The sequence below is a fragment of the Apodemus sylvaticus genome, chromosome X (assembly GCF_947179515.1).
Source record: "Apodemus sylvaticus chromosome X, mApoSyl1.1, whole genome shotgun sequence".
Taxonomy (NCBI): Eukaryota; Metazoa; Chordata; class Mammalia; order Rodentia; family Muridae; genus Apodemus; species Apodemus sylvaticus.
Window position 1 is genome coordinate 64,604,171 of NC_067495.1, and position 17,752 is coordinate 64,621,922.

Genomic DNA, 17,752 nt, shown 5'->3' on the forward strand with positions numbered 1-17,752 from the left:
CTGTGAAGAACCGCTAAAACCCTTAACCGTCATGGACATGAAAATCAAAAGTAACATGAGATGTCACCTCACATCTGTTAGGGTGGCTGTAGATACTTCAGTGGTAGAATGCTTCCTTAGCATGCTCATGGCCCTAGATTTCATCTCCAGGTCATAAAAATGACAAAAATAAAGACTATTGTTGAGAATGTAGAGAAAAGGTCACCTTTGTACATGATTGCTGGGATGCAAACTCCTGTAACAGTTATGGAGGTTTCTTTGAAAATTCAAAATTGAACTACATGTGACCATATGACCCAGGTGTCATTCTTCTGGAAAAATATTCACTTCCATGGTCAATGGACTACTATGATATGCAGTACAACAGTGTTCTGAGACAATGTATATTATAATCACCACTTTACTGCATGTATGTATGTAAAAAATCCTTCTGTATATTTCACATTTTACAGTAAAAATAAGTAAAAATAAAAGAAATAACTGATTTATTCCTTTGTGCTAGTTCAAAATAGACTCTTTAATGTTCCTGGGGTGGCTTGTATATGCTTGGCCCAGGGGGTGGCACAACTAGGAGGTGTGGCCTTGTTAAGAGTAGGTGTGTCACTGTGGGCATGGACTCTCATCCTAGGTGCCGTCAATGGAAGTCAGCCTTCCACTAGCAGCCTTCAGATGAAGATGTAGAACTCTCAGCTCCTCCTGTGCCATGTCTGCTGGATGCTTCCATGTTCCCACCTTGATGATAATGGACTGAACCTCTGAACCTGTAAGCCAGCCCCAATTAAATGTTGTGCTTTATACCCAAAACATAATCTACACATCAAATGAGGTACAAGAAGAAAGGAAGAGTGGCCCCTTGTTCTGGAAAGACTCAGTGAAGCAGTATTCAGCAAAACCAGAATGGGGAAGTGGGAAGGGGTGGGTGGGAGGTCAGGGGGAGAGAAGGGGGCTTACGGGACTTTCGGGGAGTGGGGGGGGCTAGAAAAGGGGAAATCATTTGAAATGTAAATAAAAAATATATCGAATAAAAAAATTTTTAAACAAAAAAAAATAAACATTCTGAATGTGCAATTAAAAAAAAAAAGAGTTGCCTTGGTCATGGTGTCTGTTCACAGCAGTAAAAGCCTAACTAAGACAGACCCCTAAAGGTTCACATGCTAAAAGACAAAGTCCATAGGGTGGCACTATTTGGAGATGTCAGAATCTTACAGAGCTGAGGCCTATTGGCAATTTTTAGCTTACTGAGTTAGGGCATACCTTTGAGATAGTATGTGGGTCCCAGTCCCTTACTCTTTATTTTGCTTCAAGACTATGAAGGGAGTCATTTTTCTCAATGACAGTCATCATTATTGATGTCCTTGTTAACAGTCTAAAGCAATCGGACCAAGTGATTATGGAGTAGAGCCTTCAATAAACCTGTTGTCTTCAGAAGTTGATTATCTCAGGTTTTTTCTTACAGTGGGAGAAAACTAACATATTTCACAGGTGGAAACAACCATTGCTCTGCTGATGAAGTCTTTGTCAGCACCTCTGTTAAGTTCACTATCTACAGAATATCGAATGTAACTACCTTCCCTGAATTTCTATGGGTGCTGCATCTCCAATAAACATTCATGATCAAAGTGTTCAGCTACTCATTTGAAAAAGGCTATTGTTAGAAAATGGCACAGGCTTTGTTACCCACTGAAATAATAATAAAAAAAGAACAAAGAACATCCAGAAAGGCACCAGAACCATAAAGATAAAACATATTAAGAAATCAGTTCTATCAGAAAATAATAAGAGGCTAGACTTACTTCCCCTGAGAAAGCCACAAAAATTGTTAAATATCGTTTATACATGCAGGTAGGTGTCAGCTTAAAGTAGTTTGCATTTCAGCATCTCTTTGACAGTCATGCCCACTTTATTATTCATGACAGTTTCAAAAGGCAGGACTGTAGATGCCATCCATCTAATGTGGAAGAAATGGTTCCATTTGGAATAGATTAATATAAAAACTTTTATTGGCATCTCTAATTTTTTAATGTAAGCTATTGGCAATTTTTAATGAGAAAAAGCAATAATGTAACAGACATTTCTGGATCACTTCCTCAAAAAGCTAAAATGCAACTCCAAGTCTCTCAAAAATCTTTTTAAAAGATGCCTGTTTAATCTCCACAGAAAATTACACAGATGTGCATACTCATTTGTGCATCTTCTGTGTATTTGTGCATTAATTAAATACTTTATTTTAAAAAGCCTCTCCAGAGAAACCTCTTTAAATGCTTTGATTTCATAAATGTGGGTTTTTTAACCTCATAGTTCCCTGCATTAAATTAGGGATGGATTTCAAAGAAGACGCCAGGCTTTGGCATCACAGTTTCATTTACCAAGTTGCTGTTGCCACATTTGATCATTTTATATGCATTTAGAGTATTTCACATTATGCTATTAATAAATACATAATGTATGGTAAATATTATATTATTAGAAATTAATCCTGATATGATTTCTAAAGGAAACTGAAATAAATTACATGCATTGCCTGTAATTTTAACTTATAGCCCCTTTCTTGGAAATTTAATTGTGAAAAGAGCATGAATTCAAAGTTAGGTGGGAAGCACAAGGAGGGTGGAGAGGGCAGTTATGGAACTGAGGGGTGAGTATGCTCAAAATACATTGTATGAAAATATTGAAGAATTTGCTAGGTAGTGGTGGTACATGCCTCTGGAGGCAGAGGCAGGCAGATAGATATCTATGAGTTGGATGCCAGCCTGGTCTTTAGAGCATGATCCAGGACAACCAGGGTTACACAGAGAAACCCTGTCTTTAAAAAAGAACAAAACCAAAAAAATGAAAAATGAAATCAAGGAATTAAGGAAAACCGTGTCAGAAAAAATCCAGGAGCAGTGTGTATATGACCACATACACACAGATGACACACAAGTCTGACAGTAATGCAGTCAACTGAACCAACAGTACAGCTTGAAAACCTGGGTTAGAAAAAAAGCACCATTGTATAATAAACCTGTTAGACACAGGAATGGGCTAAAATCTCATTTATGTAAGATGGCATAGTGGTCTGGATAAAGCTAAATGAGACTTGTGGTCCATGATGTAATTGATGACTTTGGGAGGAGTTGAAAGCTTCAGATAACAAGATGGAAGTTAAGGCAACACTGTAGTACATATTTATTCATCCAAGAGACAGGCATGCCATCACACTGCAAAAAACCCCCTCAGGATTTAGAATCAGGATATTGTCATTTGATTCCAAGCCCTGCCTGGTACATGTTCTGCGATATTGGATGAGTTAGTTAATATCTCTCATTTTCACTTTCATTAACTATAAAATATTAGTGTTTCCATAATATAATTACTAAAGTCAAAGAATGGGGAACATAAATATTTTATAAAATATGAAATTATGTAAAAACACCTATGATTGAAAAAGATCAGAATTCAAGGCTGCTGTCCTGGGTCGGAGAGATCTCAGTGGATAAAAGAAGTTGTGCAAACCTGAGCAACCAGGGTTTAATCCCTGGAAGTCATGTAAAGATATAGAGAACCAAATACACAAAGTCATCTTCTGATTTCCACACAAGGTCTATGGCAAGCACACATACATCCACATGCTTACATAGCAAACAGTTTACTAATTCAACCATTTTCCCATCTTCTCCAAAGTAATTGCCAGGTGGTGTGGTGCTATGACAGTCCTTAAGGTGTTTTGCTTAACAACATAAGGCTTACATATGAACTTTTTTCAAATTGTGGAATTATTTGCTGAAAGTTACTGTTTGTTCAGAAAGAGTAACGGCAGGAGGATAGCACATCAAAACAGCCTGCGGAGGGAATAAAAGGTGTCCTGTTTGTGTTAGAAATTTTTTGAGTGGGCAAGAATTATCTTTTGTAATTATAAGCTCGGACCTGACCTGTCGTTTTTCATCTCCAAGGCATGCTTTCTTTTAAGCATAGTGCTTTGAGGTAGAGAAGCCAGGCCTGGATAAGTAACTGTGAGAACTTTCAGAAAAGCTTATTTTCTGCATCTCACTCTTTCTTCAAAGATTTTCATGTCCTCATTCAGCTTCATTTACCCCAGGGAATGAAAAGCGCGTCATGATGACGGTTAAAATTTCCTACTGAAAAATTGCTTTATTTCCATAATTTTTAAAATTTATTCTCTGATGGTTGGGCTCAGCAACATTTGCAAGGGTGAAAGGCAGCAGTGGGCAGAGCAATGGGTAGAGACACAGGCTACAGCTTGTATGACAGGAGACACAGAGTGCCTCAAGATGACCCAATGATGTGATGGGAGAAGTTGGGAGGGCAAACTTCTCTGCTTAAATTGTTTCCTTTGTCCTTCTTACAGGCACGCTCAAGTTTGCACCCCGCTCCATACCTTTTATTTTGTAGTGTAGTTAAATCATTCTAAAAGTGTACACATTTTTAAAGAAAACTGAAGCAATATTAATGAAGGAGGGTAGAGAAAGATGAACTGTGCCCACTGATGGAAGTACAGCTCTACATTCAAGCCTTCAAGTAAAACACTGTGACTGATATCTGGGAAGACTGTTTACTCATATGCAGAGTGCTGTTTATTTTGTTTCCTGATTTTTCTATATAGCTGTACGTCATAGTCTAACAAAGCTGGCAGGGAACTGCTTAAGCTACCATCTGATGGTTCTTTTATTGATATGTGTATATGATGTGCACTCATGTGAGTATACAGGTATGCATTGTGAGAGTGCATGTGTATGCAGATGTGTATATCTGTGTGAGCACATAGATGATGTTCAGGGCAGAGTGATGTTCAGTGACTTTCTTGATCATGCTCTGCCATATGATGAATGATCTCTCACTGAACCTGGACCTCATTGTTGCTGCTAATCTTTCTAGCCAGCTTGCTCCAGATGGTTCCTGTCTCTGCTTCCTGCATTGGGATTATGAGCAGGCCACAAATCAGCCCATCTGACATTTACTAGATCTGCTGAACTTTGTCTTCAGACCCAATGGTTGGGCTTATTTGTTAGCTTCATGGAATTTAGGACCAACTTCTGGGTATATCTGGGAAAGTATTTCCAGAGTTGATAACACCGAGGAAGGAAGACTTGCTCTCCAAGTGTATGTCACTTCTGAAGGGGTGGCCCAGATGTAGACATGCCTAGCAGTTTCATCTGGCTATATTCTGTTCCTTCTGAATGAGTACATCTATCACTGCTCCTCCCGCCGTCCACTGACATCAGCCTCTAGCTTTTTCAGTCTTCCTGTGTGGACTCTATACTGAAGGCTCTGAAGGAATCTTCAGGCCCCTAGGACTAGATTAGAACTTATGATACTTTCAGCTTTATGGACTGGGTTCTCCCAAGTCTTCATCATACGGATGGCTATTGCTGGACTACCCAGGCCCTATTATGAAAGCCATTCTAGCAACTCCCCTTTCATAATATATAATGTTTACATGTATTTGATGAATTCTATTTTTCTAGTGAACCCTGTCTAACAAAGCTACCTTTGCCACCCATATTTGTTGGCCATACTTTTCCTCTTCCATCCAGAGGGTCCTTATGAGGTTGTTATGCTTATCAAATCTCTTTGGATTTTATTTGTTTACTCACTGCATGCTACACTGGTTTCATTAACATGGATCATGTAGTACTGAGTCTGTCACACACAGAGAAAAGGCTTTCTTCTGGGCCTACTCACCTCGACTGTCATCCTCGGTGTCTTCCCAGGGTTCCTCATTTGCCAGCAGCGGGTTCTGTGACTCATTCATAGATCTCATAGGGAAGGAGTGTCCGTCACCAGGGCTGGTGGAAAACAGAGAGAGTGAGTTTGCAACTGATACACACTTTCATGTTTTGACTCAAATTTACTAATATACAGAAGGAGGGATTGAGGGAGGGAGAGGGAGGGGAAGGAAGAAGGGATGGAGGGAGCGAAAAAAGGAGGGATGGAGCGATGGAGGGAGAGAAAGAGGTGTGGATGTGTGTGGATGTGAATGCGTGCATATATGGAGGACAATTTATGGGAACCGGTTCTCTCCTTTCACCATGTGGATCCTGAGGACTGAATGTAGGGTTTGGTGGCAAGTGCCTTTATACCATCTCACCAGCTCAGGCAGGAACTTTCTTTCTGGTTCAGGCTGTCCTGGAAATTGTAATCTGTCTCAGTATTCTGAGTGGTGGCATATAGGTGTCTGTCATCAGTTCCTTCTACTATAAACTTTTGTGATGGTAATGATCTTCTTAGAAATGAAATATGATCATGGCTTTGGGGTTGTGTTGCTTTGAGAATTCTCTAGTCAAGCATGCTACTACTGAGCTATAGCCCATAAGACTTGAGGATTCTTAGTTCTTTTGTCTAAAGACACGGTCAAATAAGCTCTTAGCATATCATCCAAGTATTATCATCGCTAAATTGCTCTCAATTTCCATGTCTTGTTTGTATGAGTGTGACTGTTTTTGTTTGTATGACATTCTTTAACTGGCTTTCCACAATGCCTAGCATAGCAATATGCAATGCAGTTTCATAAATATCATTTAACTATGATAGTTGCAATTATATTCCATTATCATTCCCACTGTTTTGATTCTAAATTTTCAAGGGAGATGAGAAGACTCACAATCACTAAATACAGTGGAAAAAAAGCTGCTGTGAGGGCTAAGGGAATGCTCCTGTACCCTGTTATTTATTTGACTTGTAATGTAGAATGGGAAAGAGAAATGGCAAGGTATATCTGCAGTGTAGTCTAGGGACTATTTATCTACATGTTAGTCTACTTTGCGCATCTGTATTATAATCTAAACCACATCCCTAATTAATTTCTGGGCATTTACAGATAGGAGGCTGTGGCAGAAATCATGGTGGCCCTAGCCAGATACAGTTTCAGCAATCAAGTCTATATAGCTGAGTGTATTTTAAGTTTAACTCTGGATGACTTTTGAATTATTTATTTCATACTATATATACTTTTCTCCTATTTCTGAATGTTGTCAATAAAAATACTTATTGATTTTATTTATATCGCTCTACAGAAAATGTCAGAATACTGATTATATAAGTGAACAGGCTTTTGTTTCTGTTTTTGTTTTTCTATGCTAGAGTGGTGCAATAATGGAGTTTGAGTATGTGATCAGAATGTATGTAGATAATTCTTGCTAACAGTTATTAATAGATATTACCCATTGACAAATTTTGTCTTGGTATTTATAGCTGGAAGACTTCACACTCAGACAGAAAAACAAGATGTGGAAATTGAGAACAATTTAGCAAGAAGATGACAATACTTAGATGATACTAAGAGCTCATTTGACCATGTCTTTAGACAAAAGAACTAAGAATCTTCAAGTCTTGTGGGATATAGCTCAATAGTAGAGCATTTGACTAGAGAAGCCTCAAAGCAACACAACCTTACAAAAATAACCCTGGAAAACATTAACCGGCAGGGAGGAAGTATTGCTGTAGCAAGGCAGGGAGGAGGGGGAAACTGAACTTCACTATTAGCTGACTCCAGCAAAGCTTTTTCCAACAATAGAACACGACTATATTTCTATTTGAGCAGTAAACCTAAAACATACAAAAAGGCTTAGACACGCTCTGCTCTACAGCTGCTGTAGATTGTGATGATTTTACCTGGCTCACAAAGTCACTCAGAGGACATAAGTCTAGCTCTACAAAAAAAGTTGCTTTTTTTGTTACTTGTTTTGTTACTTGTTTTGACACAAGGTCTCACTATGTAGCTCTGGCTATCCTGGAACTTATAATGATGAAGATGATGGTAATGATGATGATGATAATGTTAAGCTTTAAAAATATTTATCATACACAATCTAAGCGTGCAATATGGGAATGGATAAATAGCCAAAAACTATGGTCACAAAAACTATGTCAAAAGAGGAATTTCTTACTATTTTTAAGGGAAACTGTAAAACCTCAAGTAGTATATAGCAATATAGAAAGAGAATAAACAGAGGAAAACACATATCCCAAAAGTGCTAAAATAATTCATTGACCAATACTGTTAGAAATTATTTTTTTTCATTTTTCATATTTGGAGTTAACCCCTAATGTCATAAAGGTAAGATTTAAAACCAAGAACAAATAGAGATTGATTAAGGTTATTCTTAGGACTGTAATTAGAGTCCAACTAAATAAAAAATTAAGCCAGGTCTGATGGCACATGCCTTTAATCCCATTACTAGGCAGGCAGAGACAGAGGCAGGCATATCTCTGAGACTAAATGATGGCAGCATACTCAGCCCTAAATGGCATAGCTATACCAACCCCTCCAAGGTTCAGTGAACAGCACAGAATAAGAGGCAGAAAGAAGGTAAGTGCATAGGGTACAGAAATGGACAACAAAGAGATATCTTACAGGTCTGACATAGCCATTACATCCATGAACTCACTGACGATATGGCTATCCATCTGTACAAGACCTACACAAGTTAGGCCCATCAGCACTTCATTATAACTAGGGGATGAACTCAGGAAGCCCTATCTCTCCCTGAGACTATAGCAGTCACTGGGGGAAGGAGTATTCTTTTCTTCCGTGGTGTAACCACTGAAAAGTTGTCCTTGCTCCAGTAAATAGCCTCTTACTCATGCACATGCAGCCAACACTGATTTCAGTCAGTGAGAAACACACAAACATAAAGATATAAAACTAGAAGACTTGTTGGGAAGAAGGTTTCATCAGGGGAGAGGAGGGGATGAGAAAGAGAAATTGAGTGTAAAAATTAACAAAAATCATAAACTGTCAAAGAAAAACATTTTAAAAATAAATCTGTTGCTTTAATGCATGGCTCAGAATTGGCTGCTTTCAGTGGTTATAATTACCTACCTGGACCCAATAGGTATTAACCAGAGCTTCTTATTATCGCCAAACACCTGCTGAATATTCTTGATGAAGCCAAGATTGAACCCATTTTTCTCTGGTCCACTTGTAAATACTGGTGTGCAGAAGGCCTCTAAGACAGTCCAGGAGCATTGAAAAAGACGAAGAAAGAAATAAAGCAGTACATTTCATCACTGTGATGATTTTACACCTCTCAAAAAATGTGACCTGGTTTTTGCTGGTTTAGTATAGGTCCATGTTCTTAATTATTGCTAAACTACTTAGAAAAGCTCAGTTTAATCATTTAATAAAAGCTAACATTTTTCTTGAAGATAAGAAATTTGCACTCTTAGGTTTTAAAAAGCCAGTGTAAATAAAATACACAAGGACAACAATAATAGAGCATTAGTGAGCTGCATGTCTTTGGACAGCTGGATTTAAGGAGTGCGGGAACACATTTAACTGCACTTTATTTGAATCAAACTGGCAACAACAGCCAAATGGTTTCCATCTGTAGATTTGGGACCAAAGTAATGACACATAAAGAGATGGTAATGACATTGATTTGGTTTTGAAACATTTCAGAAATGAAGATGTTCACAATGAAACCTGCAATGTAAAAATAACCTAGTTTTACTCCAGACAAAAATGTCAATGGGTGAACTGTAATCACCTCAAAGACTATGAGGAATTGGGCCACATTAGTGCACATTATTTTTAGACACACATTTATCCCATTAAGCAAACACTTTCACTGTTGGGCTCTGGCTGCATCTTACCATTTCCCATTTGTCCTTTGTTTTCAGACCCTGTTATCATGAAGCTTTTAGTACTTTTCTACTTTTGTAGTTATCTCTCAACCAAATGTGCTAATTTACTACCCTAAGTACTAAGTGCTACACATATATTTGATTTAGAAAAATGGGTACGAAGACTTTCCTAGCAAATGAATTCTCAAAGTGCAGTGGCTTTTACACTAAATTCCTCTCCAATCTAATCCATCCTAGTTAAACATTTAACGCTCGAACACTTTCTTCTTCTTCTTTGTGTAGACTTGTTGACCATGTAAATGTTCACTATACATGAAGTAATTATTGCACAAGCATCCTTTCATTGTACATATAAAAACAAGCCCAGAGTACTAACTGACAGCAAAAAAACCTCATTTTAGTGAACTGATTTTCTGCAGATTTAACATGTATATTGCATTTGCATAGTTCTTTTATGTACTCCTTTAACTATAATATATCGGTTAAGTTCTTTATATAAATAAGTGCACATTTGTACAATTATTAGCTATTTACTCTGTGTGTGTGTGTGTGTTTATCCACCTGTGTATGCATGCCATTGTGTGAGTGTGGAGGACAGAGGAGAACCTGTGGAAATCAATTTTCTCTACTGTGTGGCTTCTGGAAATTGCACTCAGGTTGTCAGGCTCCTGGCAAGCACCTTACCTGCTGAGAAATCTTGATGGCTCAAATTTTTGCATTCTTTCTTGTCACTCATTTGGATTATTCTAAGGACTCAGTTTTGGTATGTGCGCCATCAGTTAGATTACCTATCTTTATTTAGTGCCATCTCTTCTTTCTGATATTCCTTTCTTTGTGAGAATACTGTTTAGAAGTCAGACTTCTGAATTTGAGGATGTATTACCCAATGTGCACCATGAAGAACTATGACCATTTTGAGTTCTCTACTTCCACTCATGAATACTCTGAGGAGTCTGTAAGCTTTGTTCGCCATCTGTCTCAATTTAGAGGCTAGGGGCTGTCACCAAAGCTAAAATACTTTATGATTAGATATTTTCTCCTTAGGGAATAATCCATAGGGCACAGCGATATACATTAATATGAATTTTCCTAATCTTACCTAAGGTAGTTTTGTTTCTGCTGACAAGCCAACAATGGTAACCAAAGAGTATCACAAGGCTGACAAAAAACATGCAGGCCACAAAGAGGAGAAAGAGGACATGGAACTTAGAGCGAACACTGGGCAATTCTCCCTAGGAAAGAAGCAATAAACAAAGAAAACAAAACATCAGAGTGCAAATGCATGGCTAGTTTTTCTATATAGATTAGTAGTTTTCACATGTAAATCTCCAGCTCCAATTGTAAGCACAGATTGTGTAAATTTTATTCCATGTATTTACTCATTTGTATATATGCATGTGTATGCGTATACATGCATGCCAAAGCATGAATAGATGGAAGTCAGAAGACAAGTTGCAGGAGTCAGTTCTCATCCTCTACTACCTGAGTGCAAGGGACTAAACTCAGGTCACTAGACTTGGTGGCAAGTGCTTTAGCCTGCCAAGCTCTTCGCAGGCCTTGATTACTATTTATTTATTTTACAAAATTGTTGATCATCATACCCTACTATAGATATGTCCTTAGCTTATGAAGCTTAAATTGGATTATGTTTAAGTGAAATATATAATGCACCAATTAGAAAAGAATAATGTGAAAAAGGTATGCTGAGGTCATAATTGGTATGAAGCTCATAATCTGTTTGGCTTGAGAATTGTGAATCACTGGCTAGCAGAGAGAAAGGTCACTACTGCTCATCCTATTGTCTGAAGGTGACTATAAAGACTTATTTTATTTTTTTAAATAAAGCCTCATGTGACAAAGCACTGATTTAAATTTTTTCAATGAGAAGTACGTGTGTGTGTGTGTGTGTGTGTGTGTGTGTTGTCTTCCTGTGTGCCTATGTACCTTATGCTTGCCTGATACCCACAGAAGCCAAAAAAGGGTATTAGGCCCTATGGAACTGGAGTTGTAGGCAGCCATGAGAAGCCACGTGGGAGCTAGGCACTGCTGGGTCCTCTGCAAGGGCAGTCAGTGCTCTTAACTACTGAGCCAGCTCTCTAGCTCTGATACTAGCATTCTTTATACATCATGGTTTTTGGCCGTGTGTGTGTTGAAAATGCTAGAGTGCTGGATATAAGAAGCTAAAACACAGGAATTTAAAATGTTCTACATGAACTCATGACCTGATTTTAAAGCTGTTGAAAAGTGTGTGTGTGTGTGTGTGTGTGTGTGTTTCTTACAGCTTAAGTAAAATGTACTGGTATACTGCATCCTGTGGAGCAGCTGTTTAGACAGTAAAAATCAAGCAGGATTTTAAAGGTAATTGTAAAAGTAGGAGGCTAAAGATTGTTATAGTTAACTGGGATAATGTAATTTCCCTCATACAATTCTAGAGTAGAATGAATGCTCTAAAGTTCTACAGCATGCATAGCATGGAACATTTTGTCTTCAGAAAAGAGCCAGGAAAAGCATTTTGAATTTCAGAATGAACAGCTGGAGGAATGACACTGGCTTGTTTCCTCCTTTCCTTTAATGGCCATTGTTTTGGCATGATGAATTGGCTTGAGAGATTTCCAGATGCCCCCCAGTGATAAAGTTAAAGTGATTCTTAAGTGAAGTGGAACTTAACTTCCACATGGTCCTATTCTACTCCAGTCACAGAAGGTGAGTGCTCGGCAACACTTGCTAAGTTCAAACACTGTAGATTTCTTTCTTTCCTCAGACGCTATTTTTATTCATTTTTACAGAAGGAAATGCTGGACCTCTTCCAGGCCGGATATGTTTGCAGTATGAAGATAAGGAGAAGCAAGCACATCAGATACTCTCAACTCAGGGGGTCTAGGGGAGACCTGCAGGGGACAGAGCAGTCCAGGAAACAGCTGCCTTAAGGACTTCAAGTTTAGGACCTTTATCTGAAACCGTCCCTCTTGTGATGCTCCCTCCATAAAATCTTGACCTAAACATCCAGATTGGGTTGGCTTGGTTCAAGGTTGGTTTGATTAATGGTTATTTTTCCTTTTGTTTTGTTTGGTTTTTGTCATTGTTCTGAGGTAAAATTCCAAGTACTATTTTGTAGTGCTTTTTGCCTTCACTGAGATTTTGATCCCATAATTTTTACTTTTTTGAAAAAAAAAAGCTCACATTGATTTTTCTTTTTTAAGATTAAAATGGGCAACAGGAAATAGTTAAGCAAGTTAGGCTGTTTTGAAAGTCTGCTCTTGTGTAGTTGTGCTCCATCACTCTTTCAGAAGTTGTCTGTCAGGTATAGACTATCTGCTGAACTGTACTTTGATAGGGTTCACAGTATCAACTGTTCTTGTGCAAACAGGTCCTCTGTTCAAAAATGCATTTTGAGGAGATAACCAAGTGAAATCACCAAAAGCTATGATCACCAGAGACAGTTCAGAGAAATATTTGTAAAATAGTAATTACTAAATTTCTAAAATAATAGTTCATAGCCTTTGTGAAGATGTTCATAGACCAGTGTGGTAGGTGTGTATTATTAATTTTGCAGAAAGCAAATATTAATTTCTCCATTGAGAGTAGAATTTGTTTAATTTAATACTGAAAGGAAAGAAATGATATGATAGTCTTCTGAATCATTTTTTCTAAAAAGAGATGAGGTCTTTGTGTAGGAGAATCATCATAGGCATAGTACCTGTAATCACAGAGCTTATGGACATATTTATGTTTAAGTTCTCCCTTCAAAATTTACAAGCCAGGTGATCTTACACATGTTACTTAAATGCTGTGAGCCTCAGCTTTGTCATCTTTGAGTGTGACAAATAGTTTTTATTTTGTCTACTTCACAAGGTTGTGGTGAGGATCAGACGAAATCATCAATACAAAGTACCATACAATAGAAGTTGCTATTCTTGGGAGCACAGCTCTTCTCTTTGATGAGGCTTTAAAAATATATGGCTGTGTTTTTTTTTTTGTTGTTGTTGTTTTTTTTTTTTTATTGTAAAAAGAAGCTCAACTTAAACTCAGAAAGCCATCCATACTTAGGCTATACTAATGTGGTCCTAAGGCCAGAGAAACTGCAAAGAACCATTTCACCATATTGTCAATGTAAGGACAAACTATGATGGGCCTCATGGCACCTCAGATGACAGGCATAAACTAAACCATTGTGGAGAAAACACAGTGACGGGATAGGGAAAGCCCATGCTCACCATGGCTTTACTGGTACTTCTGGCACATTTCTCATGATGAATTCATGCTCAGTTACCATCTTTTAAGAGTGAAGGAAAGCATATATAGTACCGGGCTTGCATTTTGGTGTTTGATTATTGGCTGGCTAGGGGAGCTAGAGGCAAAATGTGTGAAATACAGTGTTGCTTACTTTGGGATAAAGCCATGATTCAATAGTAGCCCACTGTGTTAAGGACCAAGAAAGGTATATAAGAAAAATCAAGGTTCACACTTCCCTGCTGAATGGATACAGTCGATTTTCTTCATATTTATAGTAGTAACTCAGCATGTGGATGGAATGCCAAATAGGTCATGGAAACCTGAGCGATGGGGAATAGATCTTGTGCTGTGGAAATTAGCCAAAGAAGAGATAGCAAGATGTGTAGCTTCGTGAAACGTTTCCTATTTGAAGAAAATACATGTGAAAAATCTTATCATTTCTGTTTGTAATTTGAATTAGGGATTTTGATATCTACTCTATAGCTCCTGATTCGCATAGCTGTTAAATATCTGAACTGATTAAGCAAGTTGAATAAAAAGTGTAATCTTCTACACTACTAGGAATAAAAGCACTGATTCATAATTTAAATATCCTTAGCTATTTAGCCTCTCTGTGCCTTGTCTTTTTCTTTTCTTCAGTTCATTATAATTTATATTCTGACCATGTGATTTATATTATTTCCCCTGGGTTACGCCCCAGCTAAGATGTGATATCCCTGTTATATAGGCTCTTGTAAAATTTCTAAAGTAATAATCAGAAGTTGTCCTCACAGTTGTGTTTTCCTATTCACATCTGTTTGGATAAATTTCATTGCAGAAACCTTATTAACTGTGCTTTAGTGTAGGAAAGGGATTTCTTTGAAAGTCTAACTGAATGAACGTGACAACCTATTTTCTTATATTTTACCATGTATTATACACATATGCAAATAGAAAATTTACCTTGATATTTTAAAATAGATGGGATATGACTGATATACCCAAGTAGGAGAAACATGAAAGTAAGTTTGTTTTTCATCTTTGTTTTTTTTTTTTAGATTTCATGATAATTATAAGAACTAACATCACATTCATTGGATCTTGGCAATGAGACAGTGAAGCAAGCAGTAGAGCCAGGGTCAGCTCCCCTTCTCTCAGTTCTCAACCCTCTGTTGTCATACAAAGTTCAAAAGAGAAGCTGGATGTGGTGGTGGATGCCTTTGGTCAGTCCCCAAGCTTGGGAGACAGAGTCAGGAGGATCTCTGAGTTTGAGGCCAGCTAGGTGTACAAAACAGAGAAAGCCTGCCCCCACCAAAAGGAAAACTCACCAAGTTCAAATGAGAATTTCTGTTTCATTTTGTGCATGTGAGCTTATGTGTTCTTCAGTATATCTTTCTACCCAACAGTAACTTTACAATCACCCTCAGATCATGGAATTACTACTAAGTATTTTCTAACAGGTTTCTGTTAACTCTTTTTTGTTTGTTTGTTTAAGAAACTAGTGATTTGGTTGGGCAGTGGTGGTACACACCTTCCGTCCCAGTACTGGGGAGGCAGATGGAGGTGGGTCTTTGTGACTTCAAGGCCAGCATGGTCTACAGAGAGAGAGAGAGTTCAAGAACAGCCAAGGTTTCATAGAGAAACCCTGTCTCAGAAAACAAAACAAACAAAAAAGAAACTAGTGATTTGGAATTAGTTTTAACATTTTTTTCAAATGTACAACTGGTAAAAAAAAAAATGTCTTTAAAACTCAACCACAGACATACGTTTGAATGACTGGGTCAGCAGAGAGGTTACTCTCCCAGACGGTTGATACAGAATTGTTTAACTGGAATCTTAACAGTTTCTTAAACCCCAGATTATTCAACATGGAAAACTTGTTTTTACTGCTTTGCCTTCTGGTGACTTCATTATTTAAAAATGCAAAGGATATGGGTGGAAAGTATTATATTTAGGGAGACTATATATGCATTTACCTTGGAGGGAACCCATCAGGGCTTTTCAAAACTTACTCTCCAGTATTTGATGAAGTAGCTGAAGACGGTTGTAGCAATGTACAGGCAGTAGAGAACGGAATAGGCTAAGAACTGAAGGAAGAATTTGTAGTTGGAAAATCCAATGCAGTTATTAACCCTAAAAAGGAGATGAAAACTAATGTGAAATCAAGACCTATTGATTGATAACACAGCAATATTTCAGTGGAGTAACGGAAGGAAGAACATGATCCTGCTGCTTCATTATGTTGTGTGTGGAAACCCAACAGAGATAGAAATCCCTTAATATAAACAGACAGGAGAAACAAGTTCATATCTCACTTATTTCTCTTTTTATTTACTGGCACAGAGTCACCTGAACTATGTAATAGCTCCTGAAAGACCCAAGCAAACTTGGAATCTTATTGCTAAAAACATGGTAAAGTCTGAGTGGCTACACTTTGACATATGCTCTTTACAATTAGGTGATTCCAGATTTTTTTTTGGTCAGAAACACAACTCTTATAGAAGACTTGCTGAACTTAACTATCTGTAACATTTCAAAAAGTCACTAAAACCAGAAATGAATTGCACAATGTTGAACTTGAGAAATACTTGTGCTGTATTTCATTACTGTGCTCAATTGCTAAAGTTAATGGACAGAAGACCATTAGCTTTGTGACCTCAGGGATTCACTACCACATATTTTCTAGTATTTAAATCCTTGCTTTAAAATGTTACTCCTCCCCTGCTCCCCACATCACATAAGTACAAAGTACAGTGAATTATAGCAGCAAAAGCAGGCATGCTGCAATTGAGATTAGGAAAGTGGGTGTGTTGAACAACTTTGACTCTTAGAGGATAGAAATGAATCAAAAGGACATACCATGGGCAGTGGTGGTCCATTTTTAAAACACACCTGTAAAGGGGACAAAATACAGTGTGATAAACACCACAATGAAAATGAAGAAATGTGTGAAATTCAACTCAAGATTTCAGCAAGATTTTTACACAGTTCCAACAAAACTATCTACAAACTTCTACCATGGTAACTCTTAAAATTACTGCTTCCTCAATTACTCACAGTATGACCAAATCACAGGAATATTCTTGGATTACATAGCTTGCAGCAAATTACAACTCTAGAAGTGCAACCTTGAAAGGAACAGGGCACTCCAGACTAGTGATCCAGGGAAAAGGCTCAAGATGCCACCTTTAGCTTTGCTTACTTAGTTTAATAATAATGCAAGGGGAATATATGCCTGAATTTGAATCAAGAGTAAGAGAAATAGTGGCATAGGTACTCAGGAACAAAGGCTTGAAGATTGTACACAAAAATGGGATTTTGTAAGCCTAGAGAGACAAAATAAAATATAATTTTGTTAACATAAAATAGAAAATAAATATCTATGCCTCTGTATTGATTCAAATGACTAAATAAACAAATAGGTGGGGCAGAAAAGACACATCTCCTTATGTAGATGCATTCTAAATAATTTATGCAGATAATCACCTTCAAGGAGAGGAATCCTAATACTTTACTGGCAACTGTCTATGGTGACTTCTATCCAAAGAACACAGTCAGAAATGAGAGGGGGACAGATTAACTTTACACTGGAAACATCTGGCAAACATTGGAAACATCTGGCAAACATCAGTTGAGATAAATGTTCAGTAGTAACACGGAAGTCAAAAGTCATATTTCTATATACCTTTGATACCATGAAATGAGAATAGTACTTTATCTCTGTGGTCTTCCTCCACAAATCACATTACCCCATTATAGTGATCATGAGAAAAGAGCAAACAAATTTCAACTAAGGAAAAATGTATAATGCATCTGACTCTTAATTAATCCCCAAAATGTCAGTGTTATGAAAACCAAGGTAAAGTCTGCGAAAATGACATAGATGAGAAGATCTACAGAGACATTACTTTTTAAAGGAATGTGGTATGCTGGATGAAATCTTGGAAGAAAAAAA

General features: G+C 37.6%; 1 protein-coding gene across 1 annotated transcript in view; it reads right to left on the minus strand.

Annotated features, from left to right (window-relative positions):
* The window catches only part of Zdhhc15 (zinc finger DHHC-type palmitoyltransferase 15), a 126,221-nt gene that overhangs the window by 14,512 nt on the left and 93,957 nt on the right, over nucleotides 1-17,752 (minus strand). The window contains exons 6-10 of the mRNA XM_052171074.1: nucleotides 16,657-16,689; nucleotides 15,810-15,930; nucleotides 10,685-10,817; nucleotides 8,822-8,948; nucleotides 5,683-5,786 (exon numbers count right to left, since the gene is read on the minus strand). Of these exons, the coding sequence (XP_052027034.1) occupies nucleotides 5,683-5,786; nucleotides 8,822-8,948; nucleotides 10,685-10,817; nucleotides 15,810-15,930; nucleotides 16,657-16,689 (518 nt within the window). The remainder of the gene's footprint in view (nucleotides 1-5,682; nucleotides 5,787-8,821; nucleotides 8,949-10,684; nucleotides 10,818-15,809; nucleotides 15,931-16,656; nucleotides 16,690-17,752) is intronic.